This window comes from Python bivittatus, unplaced genomic scaffold (genome assembly GCF_059951505.1).
Source record: "Python bivittatus isolate LINGU-HERP-01145 unplaced genomic scaffold, Pbiv_v1 ctg000010_np1212, whole genome shotgun sequence".
Classification (NCBI taxonomy): Eukaryota; Metazoa; Chordata; class Lepidosauria; order Squamata; family Pythonidae; genus Python; species Python bivittatus.
Genome location: NW_028277029.1, coordinates 937,105 through 958,496, shown reverse-complemented (window position 1 = coordinate 958,496; position 21,392 = coordinate 937,105). Strand labels below are relative to the sequence as shown.

Genomic DNA, 21,392 nt, shown 5'->3' with positions numbered 1-21,392 from the left:
GCAAAGAGGCGAGGCCAGGCAGAGAGGCAGAGTCTTGCAGGAGGACAAGCTCGCTTGTGGTTGCAAGGCTGAACAACTGCTGGGCTCTTACATGCCAACAACTGCATTTTCTGGCTTGGCTCTGCGTGTCTTTGCTGCCGTGTGTCTAGAGGAATCGATCGACCAACCTTGCGTTGATCTGCATCAATTTGACTAATGCCAGATTTTCCCTTTGGCTTGCAATATGGCTGCTTCCAGTCCTAAACAGGCATTAATGCAAGCCACAGATATACCCGTTACTTAAGTAGCCCTTAAACTTTCCACCCACTAAATTTATCCCGAAGCAGACCAGAGGATAAGGGCCAAGCTCAAGAATTTGAAGTTTTCCATAGCTATCCTGGTAAAATTTGCAGGGTCTTCCCACGAAAAAGTAGCCCAGCCAACGGGTTAGAATTGGTACGCCGAAAAAGAAATGGATTTGTGTTTTAAAAATGTGGTCTTAAATCTTTATTAAGTATGAAAATTTCTCCAACATAAATTACATCCCAGTTTTAAGCTTATAGAAAGCAAGACATCAATTAAGAGACAAAAACTTTATATACAAGTGGTTGGACTTTAGCTTTACAAATATAGTATCTTTTCAAGAGTAGATTCCTTTTAAGATTTATAAACTTACAGAGCAAAAAATTAAGAACATCCAAACTAAATAAAGCCTTTAAAAACGAAATATATACTTTTAGAAATGCCATTTAAAATGCTAAGTTAATAACTGGAGATTCTTTGGATGAGGAGTTGGGACTCTCCGGAATGCTTTCAGACCATTTCTCGGTTTCTTCTGATAGCACAGCAAAGAATCATGCTGAAAATCATACCAAAAATCTGAAAAAGAAATAAACAAATATTTTGTAGAATTCTTCACAAGTTGTAAGACAAACCAGAGAGTTTATATGCTTTGGAAAACAACTGAAATGTTTGTTAGTAAACATTAAGTAGCCAGTTCAGAGCTTTAGGACTTGCTCCTTACAAGTCTAAAGTAAATATCTACGAAGCTCTTTTGCAAACTGCGCTGAATAAAAATGAAGGGTCCCATAATCTATTAAGCATTCAGTCTCAAGATTTGGAGGAAGTTGTAACTCATGTTTGCTTATAGCAGTGTTCCCCAGCCAGCAAGGGGAATTCTGGGAGTTGAAGTCCACACCTCTTCAAGTTCCCAAGGCTGAGAAATCCTGGGCTACAGCATAATTCATCCTCACCTGAGAGCAGAATCAGGTGCTTTTAGAGTTAGGAAGTAACAGGAAGGGCTTAGAGTCCAAAAGATAAGATCAGCGAGGAACCCACGCTCATCCAGACGCTATGACAACAGTGTGCAACCCCCCCGGCCAGCATGACCAGTGGTAAAAAAAATGCTGGGAGGTGCAGTGCTCTGCGCTACTGTGATAGCCTCAGCCCGAATGCTTAAGTGTTCACGGTTTGTTCTCTTCTGAAAACCGCTCATATCACTGTACTGAAGCCCCGAGCCGCAGTTCACTGGTTCAGAAAGGAGCAAGCTGGCTTAGTGAGGTCCCTCCTTCGAATGGTCTACAGTTCAGGGCAAAGATCAAGCCCAAATCCTGACTCGTCATCGAACTGGCACATGGCCTCTTACAATGTAGGCTGTGATTACTTATATTGTATTACTAAATATTAAATATTAATATTTTACATATTAAAAGTCGATGCAGACATTTAAAGAATACTCCAGATCCATTAGTGCTCAAGTAACTCTAAAACCCTTGGATAGGACTGGTTGGGTTTAAACTTCCACGAACCCTATGAGGAAGGCATGGTTCCCATCGTCCACTGAAGCTTGTAGTCTTCCAGTTGGCCAATTTGCATGTTTTGTAAAACAAATGCCATATTCATCATTAACTCAGAATCCAAACCCTGTACAACAGTCATGACTTACCATCACCACAGCAACCGCAATGCCGACAGCTATGATTACATTCAACTTGGTTTCGAAGAATTCTTCAATGGACGCGGGGCACGGCTGGAAGAGAAAGGAATGATATTCTTCGGTTTTGTTGCACACTAGAACTAAATATTTCAGTAGACATTTTTGTACACTGTGGCTAAGAGTTCCATCTTCTAGCCACTACCATTTTCAAAAAAACATTTTCCATTGGCCTATTACCATGATTAATGAAAAGCTCTCCACTGGAGAATTCCCCTTATTTCTGGGGGAAATTTAGTAAATACATTGCAGAGTTTATTTGCCCACAAAACAACATGGCAAATTCTGAAGGGACGTTCAGCCACAGCTGCAGACTCCCACCAGGACCACAGGAAGAGACTGCTAGATTCTGCTTGAGTTCAGTACCATAATGCATGCATTGGACTGGCGACTATGACCAGAAGACCCCACCAATGTGGCTGCAGAATCCCAAACTTGGAAAGGGTCATTCAAGCTGTGGTTTTCCCCCTCCTGCCCAGGGAGGAATCCAAATTAAAGCTCCCCAGACAAGTGCTTGAACACATCCAATGAAGGAGAACCCAGCCCCTCTCTGGTCACTGGTGCAAACTGTTCTTATTGCTAGTTTTCCCCCCTAATATTCAGTAGAAATCTGCTTTTAAATCAGTTATTCTGGTCCTGCATTCTGGACTGAGAGAGGTCTTGACCTTCTTCTGCGCGGCAGCCTTTCAAGTGTTTGAAGACTGCTATACAATTCCCACCCGCGCCCAGTCATCTTTTGCAGGCAAAGCGCTCCCGGCTCCTTCAGCCTCTCTTTGGAGGGCCTACTTGGGAGCCTGGCCCAATTCCCCTGAATCCCTCGGAGGTGCAGTGCCCAAGCAGACCGTTTTCAAGGCGGGGTTTGACCGAAGCAGAATTACACGGAATATCTCATTTATCGCCCCCCCCCGCTTTCACTCTCCTGGACTGGATTTCCAAATAAAACTTGCAACTGCCAGGTTCACCTAGAGAGGCAGGAGGCGAGCCCCTCCCACCCCGTCCCAGCTGCCTCAGCTCCGAGGGTTATCATTCTATGTGACAATTAACCTTGGGGGGGGGGCGGGGGGCTTCTTTTGGAACGGATGGAGGGTTTTCTTCTTGCTGCTTGAGGGGAGCAGGGAGGTGAATCTTCCCCTTTCTGTTTCCCCCTTAAAATCGTTACAACTTGCAGTTAAATGTTAATTCGCAACCACCATCTGCACACCCAGAGGCCTTTATGGCTCTGGGAAATAGCTTTGGCCCTCAAGACTCTGCAGCTTCTCTGGGGACGTTCAGCTAACCTGACGCTGCCACAAAGAAGACTCTGCTTCCGTGAGGAAATCGGGCAGCGCGGAACGGACCCAAGCAGAAGGTGCCGGAGTACCCACAAGTCGCAATGCAAATGACACTTCTCAGCCCAATACCTACCCTCAGGTTATCAGGACAGGTATCCCGGTACTCGGGCTCTATAAAGCCTGTGAGGCCACAGCAACCCATCTACAGCAAAAAGAAACACAAGGGTTGTTTTTCCAGAAACAAGGTTCAAGAATGGCCATCTTGGCATGATGCCCCAGGGAGAAGAGATACGGCATTGTTTTTAATCCCCCAGCCACCCATCAGACAACAGGCAAACCCCAAGGAGCCGGGTGGGGGCCTTTTTCTGTTTCTGTTTCTGCTGCAACTCATCTTCTAAATGCTAGCCTTCTTCAAGCCAGCAGGCCTGAAGGACAGCGACACCCTTTACTGGACCATTAAGCAAGCTCTCACAGGGATTAAAATACACCCCCACGTGTGGGGCACATCAGCTACGGAAAAAGAGGGGAATGGAGCACACGTTTTTGCAATATACAGAATCTCCCCTCCCACCCACCCAATCTCGACAGAAGCTTGTGGTGGGCTGAACCAGCCCTGTAACCAGCTGATAAGGAAGGAAGCTCCAGTTAATTTGCTGATCTCCTCACTGATCTTCCTTCCTCCTGTGAGAAATTTAACAATTAAGTGCTTGAAAGCTACACAGTGTGGGATACGTAGTATGAGATTCTCTCAGCAGGGCCCCGTCCCAAGGCCTCTCTCACAAACCCTTATGATGTGGGAAGATGGGAGGACTGCCAGAGGAAGCTGTTCACTGCAGATATATGAACTTGCAAGGGAGACCCTCTGAGATTTAAGAGGAGGAAGAGGAGGTCTATTTTAGAAGCCAACTTAGATACTGGGCCATACCCCAGCTCCACAAAGCTCCTTCCAATAAAGCTGTTTGAAGACTCCAGCACCCATTTCTCTTCAGTCTTGCTCACCCTCGCTGGCTTGGTGACCCACTCCAGCCGCAGAAAGCCCTTTCCTCTTCCAGTCGGACTCCAAACAGTGTCTTAAGCCTTATGCCAACATGAATGCTAATCACAGCAGGTCTTAAACAACTCTAGGGCGTATCATGTCAAGAAGGAGGACAATGCAAGGAGCAATAAAGAAGAGAAGCAGGCCCTCTCTCTTAGTTATGGCTAAGAGTTGGGTCTTCATTGAACTTCAAAGGGGTGGTGCACCTTGATAAGGTTAGAGACAGGCCTTCCTTTGAAGGCACTCTCTATGACCAAAGTTAAGAGTAAAGACACAAATCAAATATAGACTTACCGAGTGCTGAAAGGCTTTCAGGGTGTCTCTCACACTTGGCTCCTTTCTCTTCTCATATACGGATTTATAAAAAGTCTGTATTTCATCAATGACCTGAACAAAATAGGAGATAATAGTTCATCCCGATCGTGCCAGGGAGGAAGCCCTTTCTGTTCCAGGCTGGAAGGCATAAACATCCCTTCCCCTTTATTATGAGACTAATCGGTCTCATTAATTTAGCTGCCTGCTAAAGTAGTGCATGCTTAGACCAGTGTTTCTCAACCTTGGGAACTTTAAGAGGTGTGGACTTCAACTCCCTGAATTCCCCAGCCAGCAAGGCTGGCTGGGGAATTCTGGGAATTGAAGTCCACATCTCTTAAAGTTCCCAAGGTTGAGAAACACTGGGTTAGACCCTCAACCAGGATTGAAACAAGAAAAGCATGATACAAAAATTATATCCTGCAAGTTGTAAGAAGCCAGCTATGAGGTTATTAAGAGTTAAGGCCAGTTCAAGTTGAGGCTATATCTGCATCTCAAATCATGGTCAATCTACCAGAGAGTATACGTCTTTACTTCTACAGTTTCTCCTTGCAAATGAAAAGAGTGTCCAGGACAGTCTTTTGCTAATGCCACCTGGTTTGTCAGCAATGGCATTCCTGGAGAAGTCAGGCCTAGCTTGGAATCCTTGAACCCACCAAGGTGGGCAATGTTTGAGGGGTTCAGAACAGCAGCTGAGTCTCCATCTGGTGATGCTGTGGCCAGAAGGCTTCAGCTTCATGGTGGGGATGAAAACCTTTGAGATCAGATGGAACAGATGTGATACAGCTATCGGAGGGGGCTTACACCTTCTCCCTCCCTCATTCCCCACCCCACAATAAATCTTGACCGTCAGGAGAGGAATACTTATTTTTGGCTTCCTCGATTCAGTCAAATGATGGCACCGTGTAAACAATAATAATACAACTGGTCCAGTCAATTTGGGATATCTGTCTTTAGAGTTTCGCGGCCATCGGTTTGAACTGTTGCTCCACTGAAGCCCAGAGAATACGCTGCAAAAATTCTGAAGGGTCGGTGTCTGAAAGGAGTTCTCCTACCTGTTTTTTGTGTGTAAATCCCCAGATGGCGGCTGCCACTTCAAGAGCAAATATCACGAGAAGGAAGGTGAAAAACTAAGGAAGAACAAGACAGAGAGATGTTTGCAGTCAGGTCAGGACTGAACACTTTGGAGAAATGCAGAGGTATTACTTAGTTCTCTATAGTTAACAGGATGCATTAACATAATATGAATGTGCTTTGCATGTTTTGTCTCAGCTACATAAACAGAGGCTTCGCGGATAAGGCAGGCTACTTTTGTAGGGTAGGCGGATGGGGTGAAAGTAAGTATTCTGGCATAGATTGTTATCGATAATATCATTGTTAGATTTTTATACGGCTCTTCCTTCCGAAGACGTTCAGAGCAGGGTAGAAAAAAGGCCAACAACCCTCTCCTGTAAGAACAGTTTGGTGTAAGCAATTGACAAGCTCCTTCAAACTCAGCAAATCCATGAGAGTCTTAAAAGGCAGCAGTTCACCAAGCGGAGGCAGGACAGGGCTGAACTGGGAGCTCCACACCGGTGCTCCTGCAACCTAGGATGCCCCACTGGTTGGGGGCGCTTTCAGGATAGCCCCACACCGCTGCCTCGGGCACCCAAGCTCACATCAGCTTTCTATGGGGAGGGGATCTTCCGTTTTCCTTTGGGCATCGGGGGCCACAGTGTGTTGGGCCACACCACACAAGTCCTCAGGGTTGGCGCTGCCCTGAGTTTGCTATTGTGGGGGGTGGGAAGTTAGTACAACTCCTCTTAATGGTCCCATGGGTGAAGACAAAAGAGCTCCAGCTTTCTCTTTTTCAGTTTCCGTCTTTTTCTCAATCGGGGCAAACCTAGTCTTCTTTTTCCGAATCTCGCTCTGGATCTGAGCCTCAAAAGTGGACAGTCTCGAAGGTGACCTGGGCCAGGTCAGGCCATCAGCTTCCCAACAACTTCCTGCTGCCCTGAGATGCTATGCCAACAGGAGTCACTTCTGTGGCACAGAGAAAATCCTAACATGTGCCATCCGCTGTCTTTGGAGCCTATCCGGGCATACATAATGAATGAAATGTCCTGAATTTAAACATTAAACATAGGCTTTATCTTTAGACTGGGAAAAGCGGAAGCTCGAGCAATGAAATGGACCAACCTTAAGGCAGCATCCTACCCGTGTGTTTGTGTGTGTGTGAACACTTACCAAGCCAAGCATGCACTGGGACTCCTGTATGGCTCCGCAGCACCCCAAGAAGCCCACCAGCATTATGAGGGCACCGGCTCCAATCAGAATGTAAACCCCTGGGTTGAAGAAGGAGAAGAAGGAGAAGATCCTTGTGCTGAGTAAAAGGGTCGTGTCTCATGGAAGCTGCTAAGGCCCCTGCTCCTTCGGGCACCTTCGGTTAATGAGCTCAACTAAGGGGACCCTTCTGTGTCTCTCCAGTGCAGATGCACCTGAAGGTTGACGCTACGTTCTGATGTTGCGAGGAGGAAACGTTCGGTCTTTCTATGCACCTTTCCAAGCCACCACCCATCTCTTTAGACTGCTACCCACCTCTTCTGACTTCCCTCTCCTCCGGGCTAAAAAGTCTCAATTGTTGTTCTGTTCAAGGGAGCAGACAGGTTTGGGGAGGAAGGGCAACAGCTCAGGGGGGTCTCTTGGAGGCAGAGCTTCCAGGAGGCCCCACCACCATGGGGGCAACCAGAGCTGGGGTGCAAGAATGTGGAAAATCACCCGAGGCAGCAAGGAGGTTTCTGGAGATCACCCTTGTCAGTGTGCCCTGAGGCGGTCTGCTTCGCTCACCCACTGCGGCTTCTACCTGGCGCTCTCCCCCACCTGCCAAGCCGATGCTCGGGTTCCTCTGTGGGCTCATTATCCCTCATCAGCTATTTAAGCAATGACCCTTTAAAGGCATTTGAGGTTCTATAAAAGGAACACGGTAGAGTTTTCCTACTGAGGCTGAATGGCAATGCATACAATTAAAACCCAGATTATTTGCTCTGCCTGGCTCTGAAGTGCTTGCAGCCTCTGACAAAATTGGAGAAAGCCTTTATTATGGAGTGTTAGATATGTTTCTCCTGATCAGAATTAGAGTCAGCAAAGGATTCCCTTTAGATCCTCTCAAATAATATTTTTAAAAGTTTCACTCTCTCCCTTTCTGTGCTGACCATGCAATCCATTTGAAGGAACACTGGCACATACTTTTGGGGCAGGTCCATGTGCATTTTCTTCAGCTATTATCGCTATGGTGAGCCAGTTACTCTGAAGACACTTAAAGATCTTAAAGTTTTGGTAAACGAAATCCCCCAAATCTGTTTTATGTTTGAACACGTGGCGACTGTTAATTGAGGAGGTACTTGTGATCTGTCTCACAGGGAGCCTGCATTGCATGGCCAAAGCATCCCCCCTTCCCTTCGCCCCACCTCACCCCAGTTTAAATCCTGCCTCAGGCCAGCCCCTCTGGGCCTCTGAGGAAGGGAGCTGAAAGCTTCTGCCTTTAATAAAACGTGTTAGTCGAAAAAGGGGCTACCAGACCCCCCCCCGATTTTCTGCCACCGGAGACCAACACGGCCCTCCTCCCACAAGTTCCCCAAATCTGGAATCTGGGGTGGGATGTATCACACGTGGACGGTTGCAAAAAAGATGAAGATGCCCCAGGTTGGCTTAACAAAACTCGCAGTTCTCAGCCTTGAAACCAGCTCGCGTGGAAGGAGAGAGAAGAAACTGAAGGAAGTTACATAATTGTAATTACCTAAGATAGGCGGCAATTAGAATTTAGGTGTGGTTTTTTGTTTGAGTTTTCAGTTCTACTTAATTGGTTGTTTACTTTTTTGATTGATTTTTTTTCCCTTGGGCCTTTTTTTTTTTGCTCCCCCCCCCCCCGTGCTTTTTCCCTAGAATAGTTTTTCCCCTCCCTTTTTCCCCCCTCAGTGTCTACAGTAATTCTTTCTATAATAGGCTAGGTTTCTTTTTCAAAGGATACAATTTTGTATACCTTAGTTACCCCGTTACAATAATGTTGCTAGTTTATACAACCCAATACAAACTTGTAACCAAGTTTTTTTTTTGTTTTTTTTTTAAGAGATACAAACTCATAACCAGGTTCTTCCAAAGAAGTGCAGGCTGTAACCTTTAGAAAGCATTCATAAGATTCTACGGACGGAGAGCGACCTTCTCCCGTGGGGGTGACTCAGCCTGGCAAGGGAGGACAACCGGGTCTGGTTTTCCAAACCCCGAAGGCCCTCGGGCCGACCCCGGCCGTCGTCCGTGGCTTGACCGCACCCACGCCACCGGCTGCGATCTCTCCTGGCGCCCCCTCCTCACTTTGGCGGCCCTTTCTGCCTCTCCTCACGTGGGACGATGAGCAGAGCTGGAAGGCGATTCCGATCCCAGCAAAATGCACGGAGCAGTGCCACCACTTTATTTTAAATGTCCTTCCTAAGGGAACGGCCTTTTCTTGACGGCAGCCATGCATCTGTTCTGCCTGCTATTCGGCGGGCTCAGCAGGTCCTCCCAGGATGGTGCTCACATCCCTGCTTTAGCCCCTTCCGCCTCCTCCTCCGCCCGCAAACCCCGCTGAGCTCTTTTCCCACCTAAGCAGCCGAGGACGCCTGCTTGCTTGCTTGCCCTGTCAGTTAACAGCTGCCCGCTTGGCCAGGAGTCTTTTGCTGTTGTTACTAAAGCACTTCCCAGTTGACTTCAAAGGGATACTGAGTATTAGGACCGTGTGTGCCCTAAAAATGGTTCAGGAGGCCTCATGCAAACTCTGAACCTGAAAAGAAGATTTTTCCCGTTTTGAGGACCCAGCTCATGAAAACTGATGCTAACCCATGCCACTTTTTTTCCAAGCTCACACAGACACCTGAAAAAGGGCCAACCGCTTTAACTGATAGTTTTGCTCATGTCAGAATGGAGGCACTTTGAACCTTCTTCAAAAGTGTCCACCGCCCTTGTTAAGTGTCTCGGATATTTGCAGGACATTTTCTTGCATTAAAGGAAATGGTCTTTATTCCAATTATCAGCTTTGTATTTGTCAGGGATTTAAAAAAAAAAAAAAAGCATGGAAGATGCTCTTGATGATTACCTGTATAGAAACTTGTATCATTGTGCTCCGATTTAAAGATATCCTTGGTCTGGGAATCAAATCGAAGCCACAGTCCAATTCCGAGGACAGCCGTGCCCGCAAGCTGCAGAGAAGGAAAGACAAAGAGGCCCAATGCTTGATGCTGCTTGAGTCCCCCACTTTGCTCAGCCCACCCTGCCCAGTTCCCCTGGACTGTTCCTGAGGTCCTTGGAGGGAGTTCTTCAGAAAATGGTCCTTAGGGGACATCACTGGGAGGAAACTGCCCCCCAAACTGCTAATTGATGACAAGGGGGGGCTTCGGAGGTGCTCTCAGACTACATGAATTGATCAGGCATGCCCACTGGAAGATGCGAGTAACCCCAGCTTCCTCCTCCAGCTGTCCTAAGTCTTGATCTGAGGAACCCAGAGGCAGCTGAAATGACTGACAAATCCATCCAGAGCCTCATCTCCCCTCTCGCAACACCCACTTCAGGAGCAGAGAGTAAAACAGCAGGAAGAAAGAGGGTTAGCAGAGGAGGAACACTGGAAGGAATCCAACCAAGCCCAAATTCAGGGGTCCCTCACGGCAGCAATGGAGGCAACGAAGGGTGCTTATTCTACGGCACCTGTAAAATGAACCCCACGTGACAAAGAGGATGGAAAAGCCATCAGCTCAGCGGAGGAACCGCATCACCCTCTGTGGACAAAATGAACTGCACCTGCCTCGACTCCTACTCCTGTTTCGGGGTCTTGTCATGGGGATGTAACTCTGGGAAATCCTGCCATTTGGGATTCTTTTCACCTTCCCAAGAATGTGGTGAGGTCCTTGGAGGGATGAGAGCTACTGTGTGTTGACTTAACCTTGCCTCCAGGAGTTCTGGTGGTGACTGAATTTCCAAAGGGAAAACAGACACCACTGTGGGCCCCTTTAAACATCTGCCAAGCATTCAGCCAGGCGGCATCATAAAAGTGACGGTCTGACTGTTTACAGAGTTTTCGCGATGACTGTACCTGGGAACGACACCCAACCCCTGGTTATTGAATGCCTGTACCCAGCTCAGCTGTAGTTCAACAGGGACCGCTAAGATTCGGCTTCAGGAGTCGTGCACCACTTTCCTATGATGGAGGATTTTTGCCACTCGGATTCTGAACCCTCTCACAGTTTTCGCACTTTCAAGTCAAGGTCGCAGTCCTCCCCGCTCATCTCCCCAGCCTAGATAAGCCACGAGCCCCGCAGTCCTGCCTCGTCATCCCCCGGCTGACGGGTGTCACTGTTTCCATTTCCCTCTCTGTGCAGATTCCTGCACCGCGGTCTGGAGCCATCGTCACCAGCCCTGAGAAGGCGCATGACTGTACAACAATGGGTCATGCCATCATTGCAGCTTTCAAAAGGAGAAGAACGCAGAAGTAAATCCAAGTAAAAACAGCTTGTGGAAATACAGTTCATTGTGTTCAGTGAGGCTTACTTCCAGATATCACCATTGACGTGATGCTGGCATTTATATCCCGCCTTTAAGCAGAGTGGAGGGGAGGGGTCGGTCCTCCCTTAATTTTACCCCCTCCCCCCGTGGAGGTTGTTTTCCAAGGACCGGACACACCACAGCGTAGTGTATCTGTACGCAATGCTTTATTGCAGCGCACGCCTTCCCCAACAACAGACTCTTGCTCTCCACCCATCTAGGACATGCAAAGAGATGTGGCCACGTAAATACGTCTTTAATACTCAGTCCTTTAATACTCAGTCCATTCAAAAGTCTCAGAGTCCATAAAGCAGCCTGCAACCTTTGCCTTTCTCCAAACGCTCTTGCGCTCGCTGGGATGAGGGGCTCCCTCGGAGTGGTGGTTCCTCTCCTAGTTGCTCCCGAGCTCCCGGCAAACTCCCCGCAAGAGCCCCACCGGGATAGGCCGCTCCCCATAACACGGTCCTGGCAATTGACCGATTGGTCCTCCCGCCTGCCTGTAAGAGCTGCCAACCTTCAGACGTTGCCTCCGCTTCCCTGTCTATCTGGGTGTGCTTATCACCTTTCCTCTCATGCACACACACACACACACACCTTCCCACTCTGTTTTAGCATTTGCCTTTTAAGCTAAGAGCCTGGGCGGGGTGGGGCTCCTTGAAAACGCCCAGTTGTTACACCCGAGCAGCCGGAACGCCGGCCTGGATGCCTGTGAGTAAAGTTGGCATTAGGGCCGTGGAGCGAGAAGCGTCTCTGCTCGGCTGCAGCTCCTTTTCCCAAGCGCAGACAGCAACCCCGCCTCCACTCCCCCATGCTCCCCCCAGACCCAAACACAGAAAGACCCCGAGAGGCGGGTGGACTGGAAGAGGAGGCTCGTGGCTCCCAGCGAGCTCGGTGGAGGAGCAGGGCCTTGAATCTGCGTCTCTCCAGCCCACTTCGCGGCTGAGCAAAGGCTCTGGGCGCAAACGGAAATCCGAGAGAATCAGGGCCCCGTAATAAAGGAGCAGGCGTGGGTGGGAGCAAACACTGGTCAGAAAACAGCAGGTAGGGGAGGAAAAAAAGGAAGCCCTGCAAAGCGGGGGCAATTGAGACCGTGAATCAGACATTGTCTGAATAGGAAGAGCCCAGAGGAGCATAAAAGAGCTTTCAGGAAATTCGGATTATGTTGGTGGAGCTCGAGTGGCCAAAAATAAACAATAATTAAAATTAAGTTTAGACTTGGAAAACAACACGGCAGAGCAGGAGCATCTTCTCCTCGCCTTGAGAAAAACGGACGTTCTCCTGGATCCCCGCTACCAAAGGAGAGCCGTGTGGGACCGAGGGACGAGCGGACAACACCAGAGGCTCACTGACAACACACAGCGATGGGGTGATGCGTCCTTCCTACGCAGAGACAGACACACACCTACGATGGTGCATTGTGCGAAGCTGATCCTCCACTTTCCACAACTCAGGGAACCTCTCGATGTTTGGTCACAACTCCCATCACCTCCAGCCATCGTGGCCTTACTAGCCAGAGTCAATGGGAATTTCAGCCCATCGACCAGCATCACCCAGCCCGTCTTTCTGTGGTTCATTCACTAAACCAAAGTCAAGCCGTGGCTCAACATTTGGATGGCTATTTAGTAGCCACCCGACCTGACCCACCGCATGTGCAGTTTTTTTCATAACCGCTGTTGGGTTCTGACTCCCATAATTCCCAGCCACCATAGCTAGACAATCTTGGCAAGCCTATCTCAGTCCCAACAGATGCAGTATGGGCGGTAATAAAGAGGGTTTACCTTACAACTGTTTGAGGTTGGACATTAATTCCCATAATCTCCAGTTAGGTCCCATTTTCTCTCATGCACACCCAAAATCCAGCTCATGCTTAAGGGCATAGAGTCCATGGCCAGAGTTGGCGCCCCTGAAGCCCAGGCCCGCTTCATTCTCCTTTGCGCTCAGGGACTCAGCCTCCAGGCCAAAGGGAGTGGGTGTCAATCCAGTCCATCTGATCAAGGCAGCCTCGTAGCATGGCAGTAGGCCCCGCCCCCTTAGGGTGTGCACCCCACATTACATGCATGCCAAGGGGAGGGGCAGCTTTCAGGGCCACGCTGCATTTGCATCTTTGGCAAAAGCAGCCAGCGCTGCCAATGCCATGAATGAAATCCACGCATGCCCTGCTCTCCCAGCCCCATCCAGGCTGCCTCCATACATGATGCCGAGCTCGGACATTGTGGCTCAGTGGGTGGCGCCACGGGTTCGTTCAGTAAGCCCAGACGAAAACCAGCCAGATGAAGCACACCCACAAAACCCAGTCATTTCTCCACTTCTCCTCCCAGTTTATTGACGCTTCATGGGAACCGCATCCCAGGGAAGGTGGAAGTCCGTCGCTGAGTGATCTGCTCAGCCGCAGGCCAGTTACCCAGGAGGGCGCGTCGAGCCTTCGTTGGCCAAAGCAGCACTGAACGGGTGCTCCAGCCTTAGACCGATGCATGTACACGTGTATACGTGCATACATGTGCTTGAGCACCCTTGAGAACAAAGGCGGCGAGGCTGGTTTTCTCCACCTGGACACATTGTGTAAGCTAGAGGAAAAAAAGGGGGTTTGTATGGAAAAGGTTGAATCTGCGATTTGCAGGAGGAATCATATATTGCAACTCTGCAAGAGGCAAAGGGAGATAGATGGCACGGGAATTCAGCGGCGATGCACATTTCTTTTCCAAAATTGTTATGTCTGCCTGCCACTCAGCTGTCCATCTCCCAGCATGGAATGGCTGAGAAACCACCAGAGCAGAAACTTTTTTTTTTTAATTATCGGACATTTCATTCATGACCTGTAAAATCTGGGACAGAGGCGTCCAAGAGGTGGGAGGAGGAAGGCACGCCGGGCCCTGCAGGTGGAAAGGGGAGCTCCCCCTCCCCACAGGGCGGGTCTGGAAGAGGCTCCTGAAGGAAACGCAGAAGTGAGAAGAAGCCGCAGGGGTGGACCAAGACCGGCCAGGCGGAGGAGGCTATTCTCCGAGCAAAAGAGCCCAGCCGCTTGGCCCTTCCCAGCCTGTGACAAACCAAGAATGCAAAGCGAAAGCAAAGAGAACCTGAGACCCCACTTCTAGCCCCTGGAATTGTCCTCCCCATCACAACCCTCATCTCCTGCCGCACAACAGCCCCGGGGCCTGCCTGTTTCAAGCAGCCCTTGGGTCAGAGCCTTCGAGCGCATCGCTGTCGCTGGTTCAGTGGCTCTCCAGAACCCATCAGAAATATTTCGAATTCTTCCAGAATTCCTCCCCACTCCTCCAAGTGGAACAACCCTGTTTCCGAAGAAAAGAAACAAGAGTCTGCTTGCAGCCCACGTGATTTCTTTCCTGCCCCCGGGCATATTTCTTTGGGCTCCCTGCTTCACAAACATGAATATTCAGTAACGAAGCAAGAGGGATACGTCTGAACCGTCTCTCCTCCTGTATTTATCCCAAGCTTTTAATATGCTGCTTATCAATGATCCTAAACTGTTTATTTCTGTTTGTATCAGTCCAAGGATGCAAAGATTCAGTCCATCCAGGAGTCCCTATAATTAAGTCTGTAGACCAGTGTTTCTCAACCTTGGGGACTTGAAGAGGTGTGGACTTCAACTCCCAGAATTCCCCAGCCAGCCTTGCTGGCTGGGGAATTCTGGGAGTTGAAGTCCACACCTCTTCAAGTTCCCAAGGTTGAGAAACACTGCTGTAGACCAATTTAAATAGCTAGTTTGCTAATACAGCTTAAAGTTTGGGGCTGACTGACTGACTCATCCTTTCAAGTTCTGTAGTATCTTGAATTCTAGCCTAACCCTTAATTAGACCACTGAAAATGTGTAATTTAATATTTTGTTTTCAATTTGGGGGGGGAAAGACTATAACCTCAGTAACATTGCTAGTTTACTGAAATTGCAGCCAGCACTATAAAAATCTTGGTCCCGTTTTAAAGCAGACGCTCTAAATGACAGAAATTAGTATAATTCTTACCCTCATTTTATGATTTATAGCCTCTTGACTATTGCTGTGGACATCCATCTATTACTGCCTTTTTATTGACTTTGCGCTTTATATTTTTCTCTCTCTCTCTTTGCTTCCTTCATTCTTCTTTGCTTCCTTTTTTCTTTCTCCTTTTCTTAAAATGCTTAATTAAAAATATAATAAATATCATCATCATCATAAGGTAAAAATAAAATAATAGAAAAATCCAAGTTCAGAGAACCCCAAGGACTCCACAGTTCAACCCTGAACTACACATATTCTCTTCTATTGATAATAACAAAAAGAGAAGTTACAGTCCTGCTGACATATTTATCCTCACACTGAAAGGCAAATATTCCATATTTACAGCTTCCTGTAAACCTCCCTTTCCGGCAGCTCAAATTAAGGAACTGTTGGTCTCACTCACCCAGGAAGAAAAAAAACCCTTTTGTATTCCTGAAGTTATGAGATGCCAAATTCTGATTTTAATCAGCCAATTAACAGAGGGCAAACATTACAGGCCCGGCCGCCCAGTGGCAGAACCTGTTCCCCAACAGGTGCCAGCAGGCTGAGGAACAGCACCGGGCAAACCGATGGGCGCTCTCCATGCCACTGTTCTGGCTGGGTGAACCGCCATGCGGCTGCTCTCTCTGGGGTTAGAGAAAATGAAATGTGTTAGTAATTAACGGCGGAGAAATGGTGGGCGTGGAGGGGGGACAGGAACAGGGGCCGATGGAGGGAAGGTGAAGGGCACAGGATCCAAAGCGTTCAAACGTTAGAGCAAAAGACGCGAGACGGCAGGACTGCCTTTTTTGAATCCACGTACCCAGCTTGGGCCTCCGAAAAAGCAATTAATTAAGCCTGGAGAATTTACAAGTAGAAAATATTGTATGTTAAACGATAAGGCTGAGTAGTTACTTCCTAGCTTCACTTCCTTTAAAAAGCGCAAGATTGCGTCCTGCAGTTTTAAGAGTTGCAATCAATAATGGGAGTTGGAAGATTTCTCCACGGAAAATACTCTCATTTTAAAACGAATGCTTTCACAGAATTAAATAATGAAGGGGTGTAAAAGCAAACCGTGCAGTTTCAAAGTTGCCATTAACCTTTTTCAGATAATTGCCTCGGGGCAGCATCAAGCAAACAGCTCTCTGGCACTGTTAACAACTTTTAATAGCATGAGAAAATATGTTCTATCTAGAAAATCGTGTCTTATAATATTGACAAATAATGTTTAGCCAATAATTTTTAAATCATTAGATTAAAAAGCAAAACACATCTATTCTACTTTGATTTTATTTATTTATCAAACGAATTTAAATTTATTTATTTATTTAGCACTGGGAACAATTTGAAAATCAGCATGTGCAACAATTTTAAAACTCTGCTGATTAAGGGTAGATCGAACCATTTAAGAACCTAGTCAATTTAAGCCACCCAGTTTCCCCCAAATCTACACCAGTTTGTTGCTTTATTAAACAAACATGTCGTTCTATTAAAAATGAAAACATTTAGTATTTTAAAGCACATATTTGACTGGAGGTAAAGTGGGGGAGAGGGCCAAAGATCAAATGTTACCGGGCATCTACTGAGTGGGGTCTCCTTTTGGTTCTTGTGTTATGGTGCTTGGCTACCATTTTATATTTTGTATTTCATATTTATATATTGTATGTTTAAGGCAGTGTTTCTCAACCTTAGCGACTTTAAGATGAGTGGACTTCAATTCCCAGAATTCCCCAGCCAGGTTTATTGCTTGTTGTTGTTATACACCACCCTGAGTCACTGTTCTCCTTCAAGCACCCACTTCTTCCTTCTTTCCCCTGCCTCTTCGGCAAAATTGCCAGGACTGTCCAAGAGTTTATGAACCTGGAACTAGCACGGTAGCATCTTCTGACTTTCTTCTAACATCTTCTTCCACCGAGGACATGAAAGATTTGGGGTTCAGACAGCACAACGGCTGAAGCAGACTATACTAAAGCTGTCAACTACAGGAAAACAATCCAGAGCAGGTCCCTCAAAGCAACCTTTCTGAGAAAGACCTGTCAGGCTTCTAAAGGAACCCCCCAAATTCTGATGCAGAGAGACGCAGAGACAGAAACATAGCTGAGGACATCAACTGCCCAATGAAATCACAACGTCACAAAAGGGCATCTCTGATCCACATCTGCTCCCAGCGCCCTGCTTGTTCTCTTCCCGAGACTGTGCTGCAGAAAATGGGTGGCCAAATAGCTGAATTCCAGTGGTGCGATTGTGGGCTGCTTCCCATAATTTTTGGGGAGAGGAGGATCTTCAGGCTGCAAATGGCAGGGAGCCTCCCGGAGGCATTCCAGGCCCATCTTCAGTCTGACCTCCCACCACACAGACCAAAATCAAGCATCCCATCCAAGACCCCTGATCCCTCTGCACTTGCCCACTTTGCACCAAATGATGCAGTCTTGCATTTTGGAGACTTCAGGTGCCTCTAAAAATGAAAAGAAGAAACAGGCGAAAGCCTGGATTCTTCTCCATCAGCAGAGGGCAGCTGTTTTCTGCTGAGGTCCACCTTCCCTGGGAGAATCTGCTGAGACCAACTGCCCAAGTCAGGTGGGGCTACCCTTTTCCTCCTTCTGCTGAGTCTCTTCCTTTTCTCCCAGATGGAAGACAAATATGGTGTGCACCAAATGCCTTCACAGATTATACTTGAAAACTGTCTGAGAAGGGGATAAAAGTAGGCCAATCCTCAAGACTCACGTTGTGCAATCTAGACCTAGAGGTAACACTTCCTCTAGCTGTGTAGAGCCACACAGAAGTTGCATGCCAACACACCTTCAACAGCAAGTTGGCCAAGGCAAGGACTGTGCACATCCCCCAAACAGGAGCTGTTGCAACTCGTGCATCTCAGAAGAGAACAGCTCTATCCCATCGTACGCAGCAATGCTTCCTGTTCCACCTACATCTCTCTTTCCCATAAATCAGTTGTTTCCCACTCTCGCAACCAGCTGCCAGAACAGGTTCAGTGTGAGTTATCTGGGTTTAGTTCGCCACCATCATCCATTCAACTAAGCCCCAGTTTCTATTCTGGTCTCCGACTGACATTCAGTGTCTCAGCAGCCTGGAAACAGGGCAGCCCCACCCATGATAACTCAGGGAACCAGACCAGAGGCATGCAGAGACAAGATTTCAGAGAGACGCACTCTCAGGCAATCCCAACCCTTTGCTACACTATGAAAAGGAGACTTAAGGAACATGAAAAGATAACTTGGCATCCGCTACACGAGCCCTATCTGCAAGTATTGGCTTATTCTGTGAAATGTATTTTGCTTCTGCTAGTCCTAGCGAGGGAAAACTCCATCACAAATCACCAGGAATCCAGGTTGGATGACATGGGAGATGTCATATCTGGGACCACCCACACCTGGCCAGACATAACTTAGATAAACTGCACATAAATTCTGTCCCTGTGTAGGATCCGGACCCTTCTCTGATGGTTTCCTGCCTCCACCTGGAGGGAGATTTCTCCAGCCAGAAAAATCACTTTGTGTACAGGTTAGGTAGTCTCCCCAGATGATTAATGCTGGAAGGGCACAAGCAGACGGTGCAGAAAGTTTCAGGGAGCGTGGAAAATTCTACGAGAACTTAGTTGAGGACATCAGTCTAGCTCCACTTTTCTCATGACTCAAAAGCTATCTCGTCTCTTTCAGAGAAACAAATGAGCTTCAATGGCATCCAAATGCAGTAAAGTACAGAACAGAATCCTCCCCAATTTTTCTTGGGTGTTCAGTTGCCATTTGGGATACGGAGTTTGATGAGAGGGGAAAATGATTTTTTGAAAGGCAGCCTCAAAGCAAAGCCGAGGTAAGACCGGATACACGATTCCATGGTACAAAGCAGAAGGTCAAACCCAGAACGAACCATCTATCATTCTCACATCTAGAACAGAAAGCAGGATGCCCTTGTTCCAAGTAAGCCTCTTCCCAATCAACCACGTTTTCAAACAATTTAACAACCAGAGGCCTCCAACAACTCCCAGAGCGGTCACCAACCCTTACTGCTACACTGGAAACCTGAAGCCATCTGACTCTGGTGGTGTTTCCACAAGACCCAAACCTGAATAACAGACCCAACTTTGTGGGTTCACACAACACGCTGAATGAGCTCTCAGCTAGTCAACGAGTCCAACCATCTAGATCCATCTAGAGCACGTTCCTGCTGGGGGCGACTTGCGGATTCAAGGCCTGGAGCAATCCGGCCAGCCCGGCCATTCCTGGAGAAGGAGGTGGTCCTTTAGCTCCTACCTCGGTCAATCGAGTGGGCCAAGGACCAGCACACGGACAAGAACAAACCCAAAACAGAAACATCTACCCACGGCAGCCCACAGAAAGCGTTGATCTGGATTGCTTGCTATGGAGGGGCGCGAGATCCCTTTGTTACTCCGAGACTTAAAGGACAAGCCCTCTCTCGACCTTGGTCTGTGGTCTGGGCAAGTGGGCCACGGGTGTCAACACGAGTCACGAGGGCAGCCACGACTGCACCACGTTGGAAGTGTTGTGCGTAAAAGAGAGGCGCATGAAAGAGAGGCGGGCTCTGGTTGTGAGGTTTCAGCCGCCATCTTGACTTTTTTGACTCCCTGCGGAAAAGCGGGCCCCTTTCCCAAAGAAGCTGGGGCTGCAGCCCGCTCGTTTCCCCGCTTTCTCAGAACGCCTCGGAGGTCGACGCTGGAGGCGCAGACGAGGCTCGAGGCGGGTCTCTTTCTGGCCGGGAGGCGGTTTTCCACCTCCCGGCGCTGCCGCTTCCCCAGCGGCAGGCGGGCGCCGAGGGCGGAGGCTGCCCCCGCAGAAGCCTCGGGGCCGAAGGAGCTGCTCCTTCGGTCGACCCCCCCGCGAGCCTCCGCAGCCCTCCCTCTTCCAGGCTTGGCACCCGGGCGGCGGGATGGCGGCACGGGAGAAGCCGCCTTCCCGGGCGACCCGCGCCTGGCTTGCCCCGGCTCAGCGCCGGGCAGCGGGCGCCGCGCTCGCCTTTCCGTGGCCGGAACTTCGGCCGGAGCTGGCTCAGAGGGCGGCCCGGCCCTCGCCGCTCCGTAGCAGCCCCCGGCCCGGCGGCCCGGCACACGCGGCGCAGGGGGACGCCGGCCGCTGCCGCTGCCGCTCCGGCCCGGGCACCGGGCGGCGGCGGGCGGCGGCGCGCCCCAGGTGCGCCCGCCGCGGGAAGCCGAGAAAGGCCGGGCGGAGCGGAGCGGGGCTTCCGGGCGGCCCTCGCGCGCGCCTCCTCCCCGACGGGACCCCTCCGCCCTCTGCACTCGCCCAGAGGCCCCTCCCGCCCGCCCCAGCTCCGTCGGCCGGCCGGGCCGCCTACCCAGAAGACGAAGTTGAAGCCGAAGAGCAGGTACTTAATGCACTTGGTGCCTCCTTTGACCGGCATCGCGCCGGACGGGCGGGCGGCGGCGGCGAGGGCGAGGGCGAGAGAGGCGCTTCCCGGCGCTCGGCGCTGGCCCCGGCGAAGTGGCGGCGGCGGGACGGAGGAGCGTGACCGGGACGCTGCGGCAGACGCTCTCGCCCAGCTGCTCCTTCGCTCGGCGCTTCGCGGACTCGAGCCTCGCCGCTTTTCCGACCGCCCCGCCCAGCCCAGCCCAGCCCTGCCCTGCCCTGCCCTGCCCTCCCCTGCCCTCCCCTCCCGCCCCCTGCGAAGCGCCGGGTGCTGCCCGCCCTCCCCGGCGAGCCACACCTTCTGCCGCCCGGGCGGGCGGGGGGCCAGCACGTGCGCCCTGCCCGAGCCGCCCGCCGGGAGCGCCGCGCCCCCGCGCCCGAAGGCCTTTCGCCAGCCCGGCCGCGGCCCCGACGGCCTTTCGGAGGCGGCCGGGCTCCGGATTCGCGGGGAGCAGGCTGGGAAGCGCTTCCGAGCCCCGTTCCTCGCTTGCATCGGGGCTGGCGGGGAGAAGGGAGGTCCTGGGATCGCCTCCCACCGGCCGGGCAGCCACGTGAGCACCTTGCCCCGAAGCGGGCTGCAGCCTTGGCCCCAGCAGCAGCAGCAGCAGCAGCAGCAGCAGCAACAGCGCTTCCCCAAACCCATCGGGCTCAGCCACGGGGCCCTGGCTGTGCAACTCTGGCCCTGCTCCAGGGCGGCCGAGGGAGGGCATCCGTTAGAGCAGGTCCCTCTTGCCTCCTGGCACTGAAGACCGGTACACAGCCCTCATTCTTGTACAGGGGTCTCCCCAGCCCTGGTCAGCCCCGCAGTGGATGTTGGGAGGATCCTGAGAGTCTAAGCCGGGGTCCAGGGGACTCAGGGCCCCCGGGCGTGATGCGGCACTATCATCT

The 21,392-nt window shown here is 50.0% G+C and overlaps 1 protein-coding gene across 2 annotated transcripts; it reads right to left on the bottom strand.

The window, feature by feature from the left end:
- Positions 1-471: 471 nt before the first annotated feature.
- On the bottom strand, positions 472-20,712 carry CD9 (CD9 molecule). 2 transcript variants are annotated; one of them, XM_088145298.1, is made up of 8 exons: positions 20,434-20,712; positions 9,699-9,801; positions 6,818-6,915; positions 5,647-5,721; positions 4,574-4,666; positions 3,377-3,445; positions 1,925-2,008; positions 472-858 (listed from the first exon to the last, which is right to left on the bottom strand). In XM_088145298.1, the coding sequence occupies exons 1-8, from the start codon at positions 20,497-20,499 to the stop codon at positions 793-795; spliced, it is 654 nt and encodes a 217-aa protein (XP_088001424.1). In that variant the 5' UTR covers positions 20,500-20,712; the 3' UTR covers positions 472-792. The 2 variants fall into 2 exon arrangements, with proteins under 2 accessions (XP_088001424.1, XP_088001467.1); XM_088145341.1 differs by lacking the exon at positions 20,434-20,712 and adding an exon at positions 15,115-16,375.
- Between the last annotated feature and the right edge of the window lie 680 nt (positions 20,713-21,392).

What these genes read in the sequence shown, in the direction of transcription:
- CD9 (XM_088145298.1), bottom strand. Translation starts at nt 20,499, where the DNA reads ATGCCGGTCAAAGGAGGCACCAAGTGCATTAAGTACCTGCTCTTCGGC. An exon ending in GCTTCAACTTCGTCTTCTGG is followed by an intron (nt 9,802 to 20,433) that starts GTAGGCGGCCCG and finishes CCTTCTCTGCAG; the next exon opens with CTTGCGGGCACGGCTGTCCT. An exon ending in TGATACAAGTTTCTATACAG is followed by an intron (nt 6,916 to 9,698) that starts GTAATCATCAAG and finishes TCTTCAACCCAG; the next exon opens with GGGTTTACATTCTGATTGGA.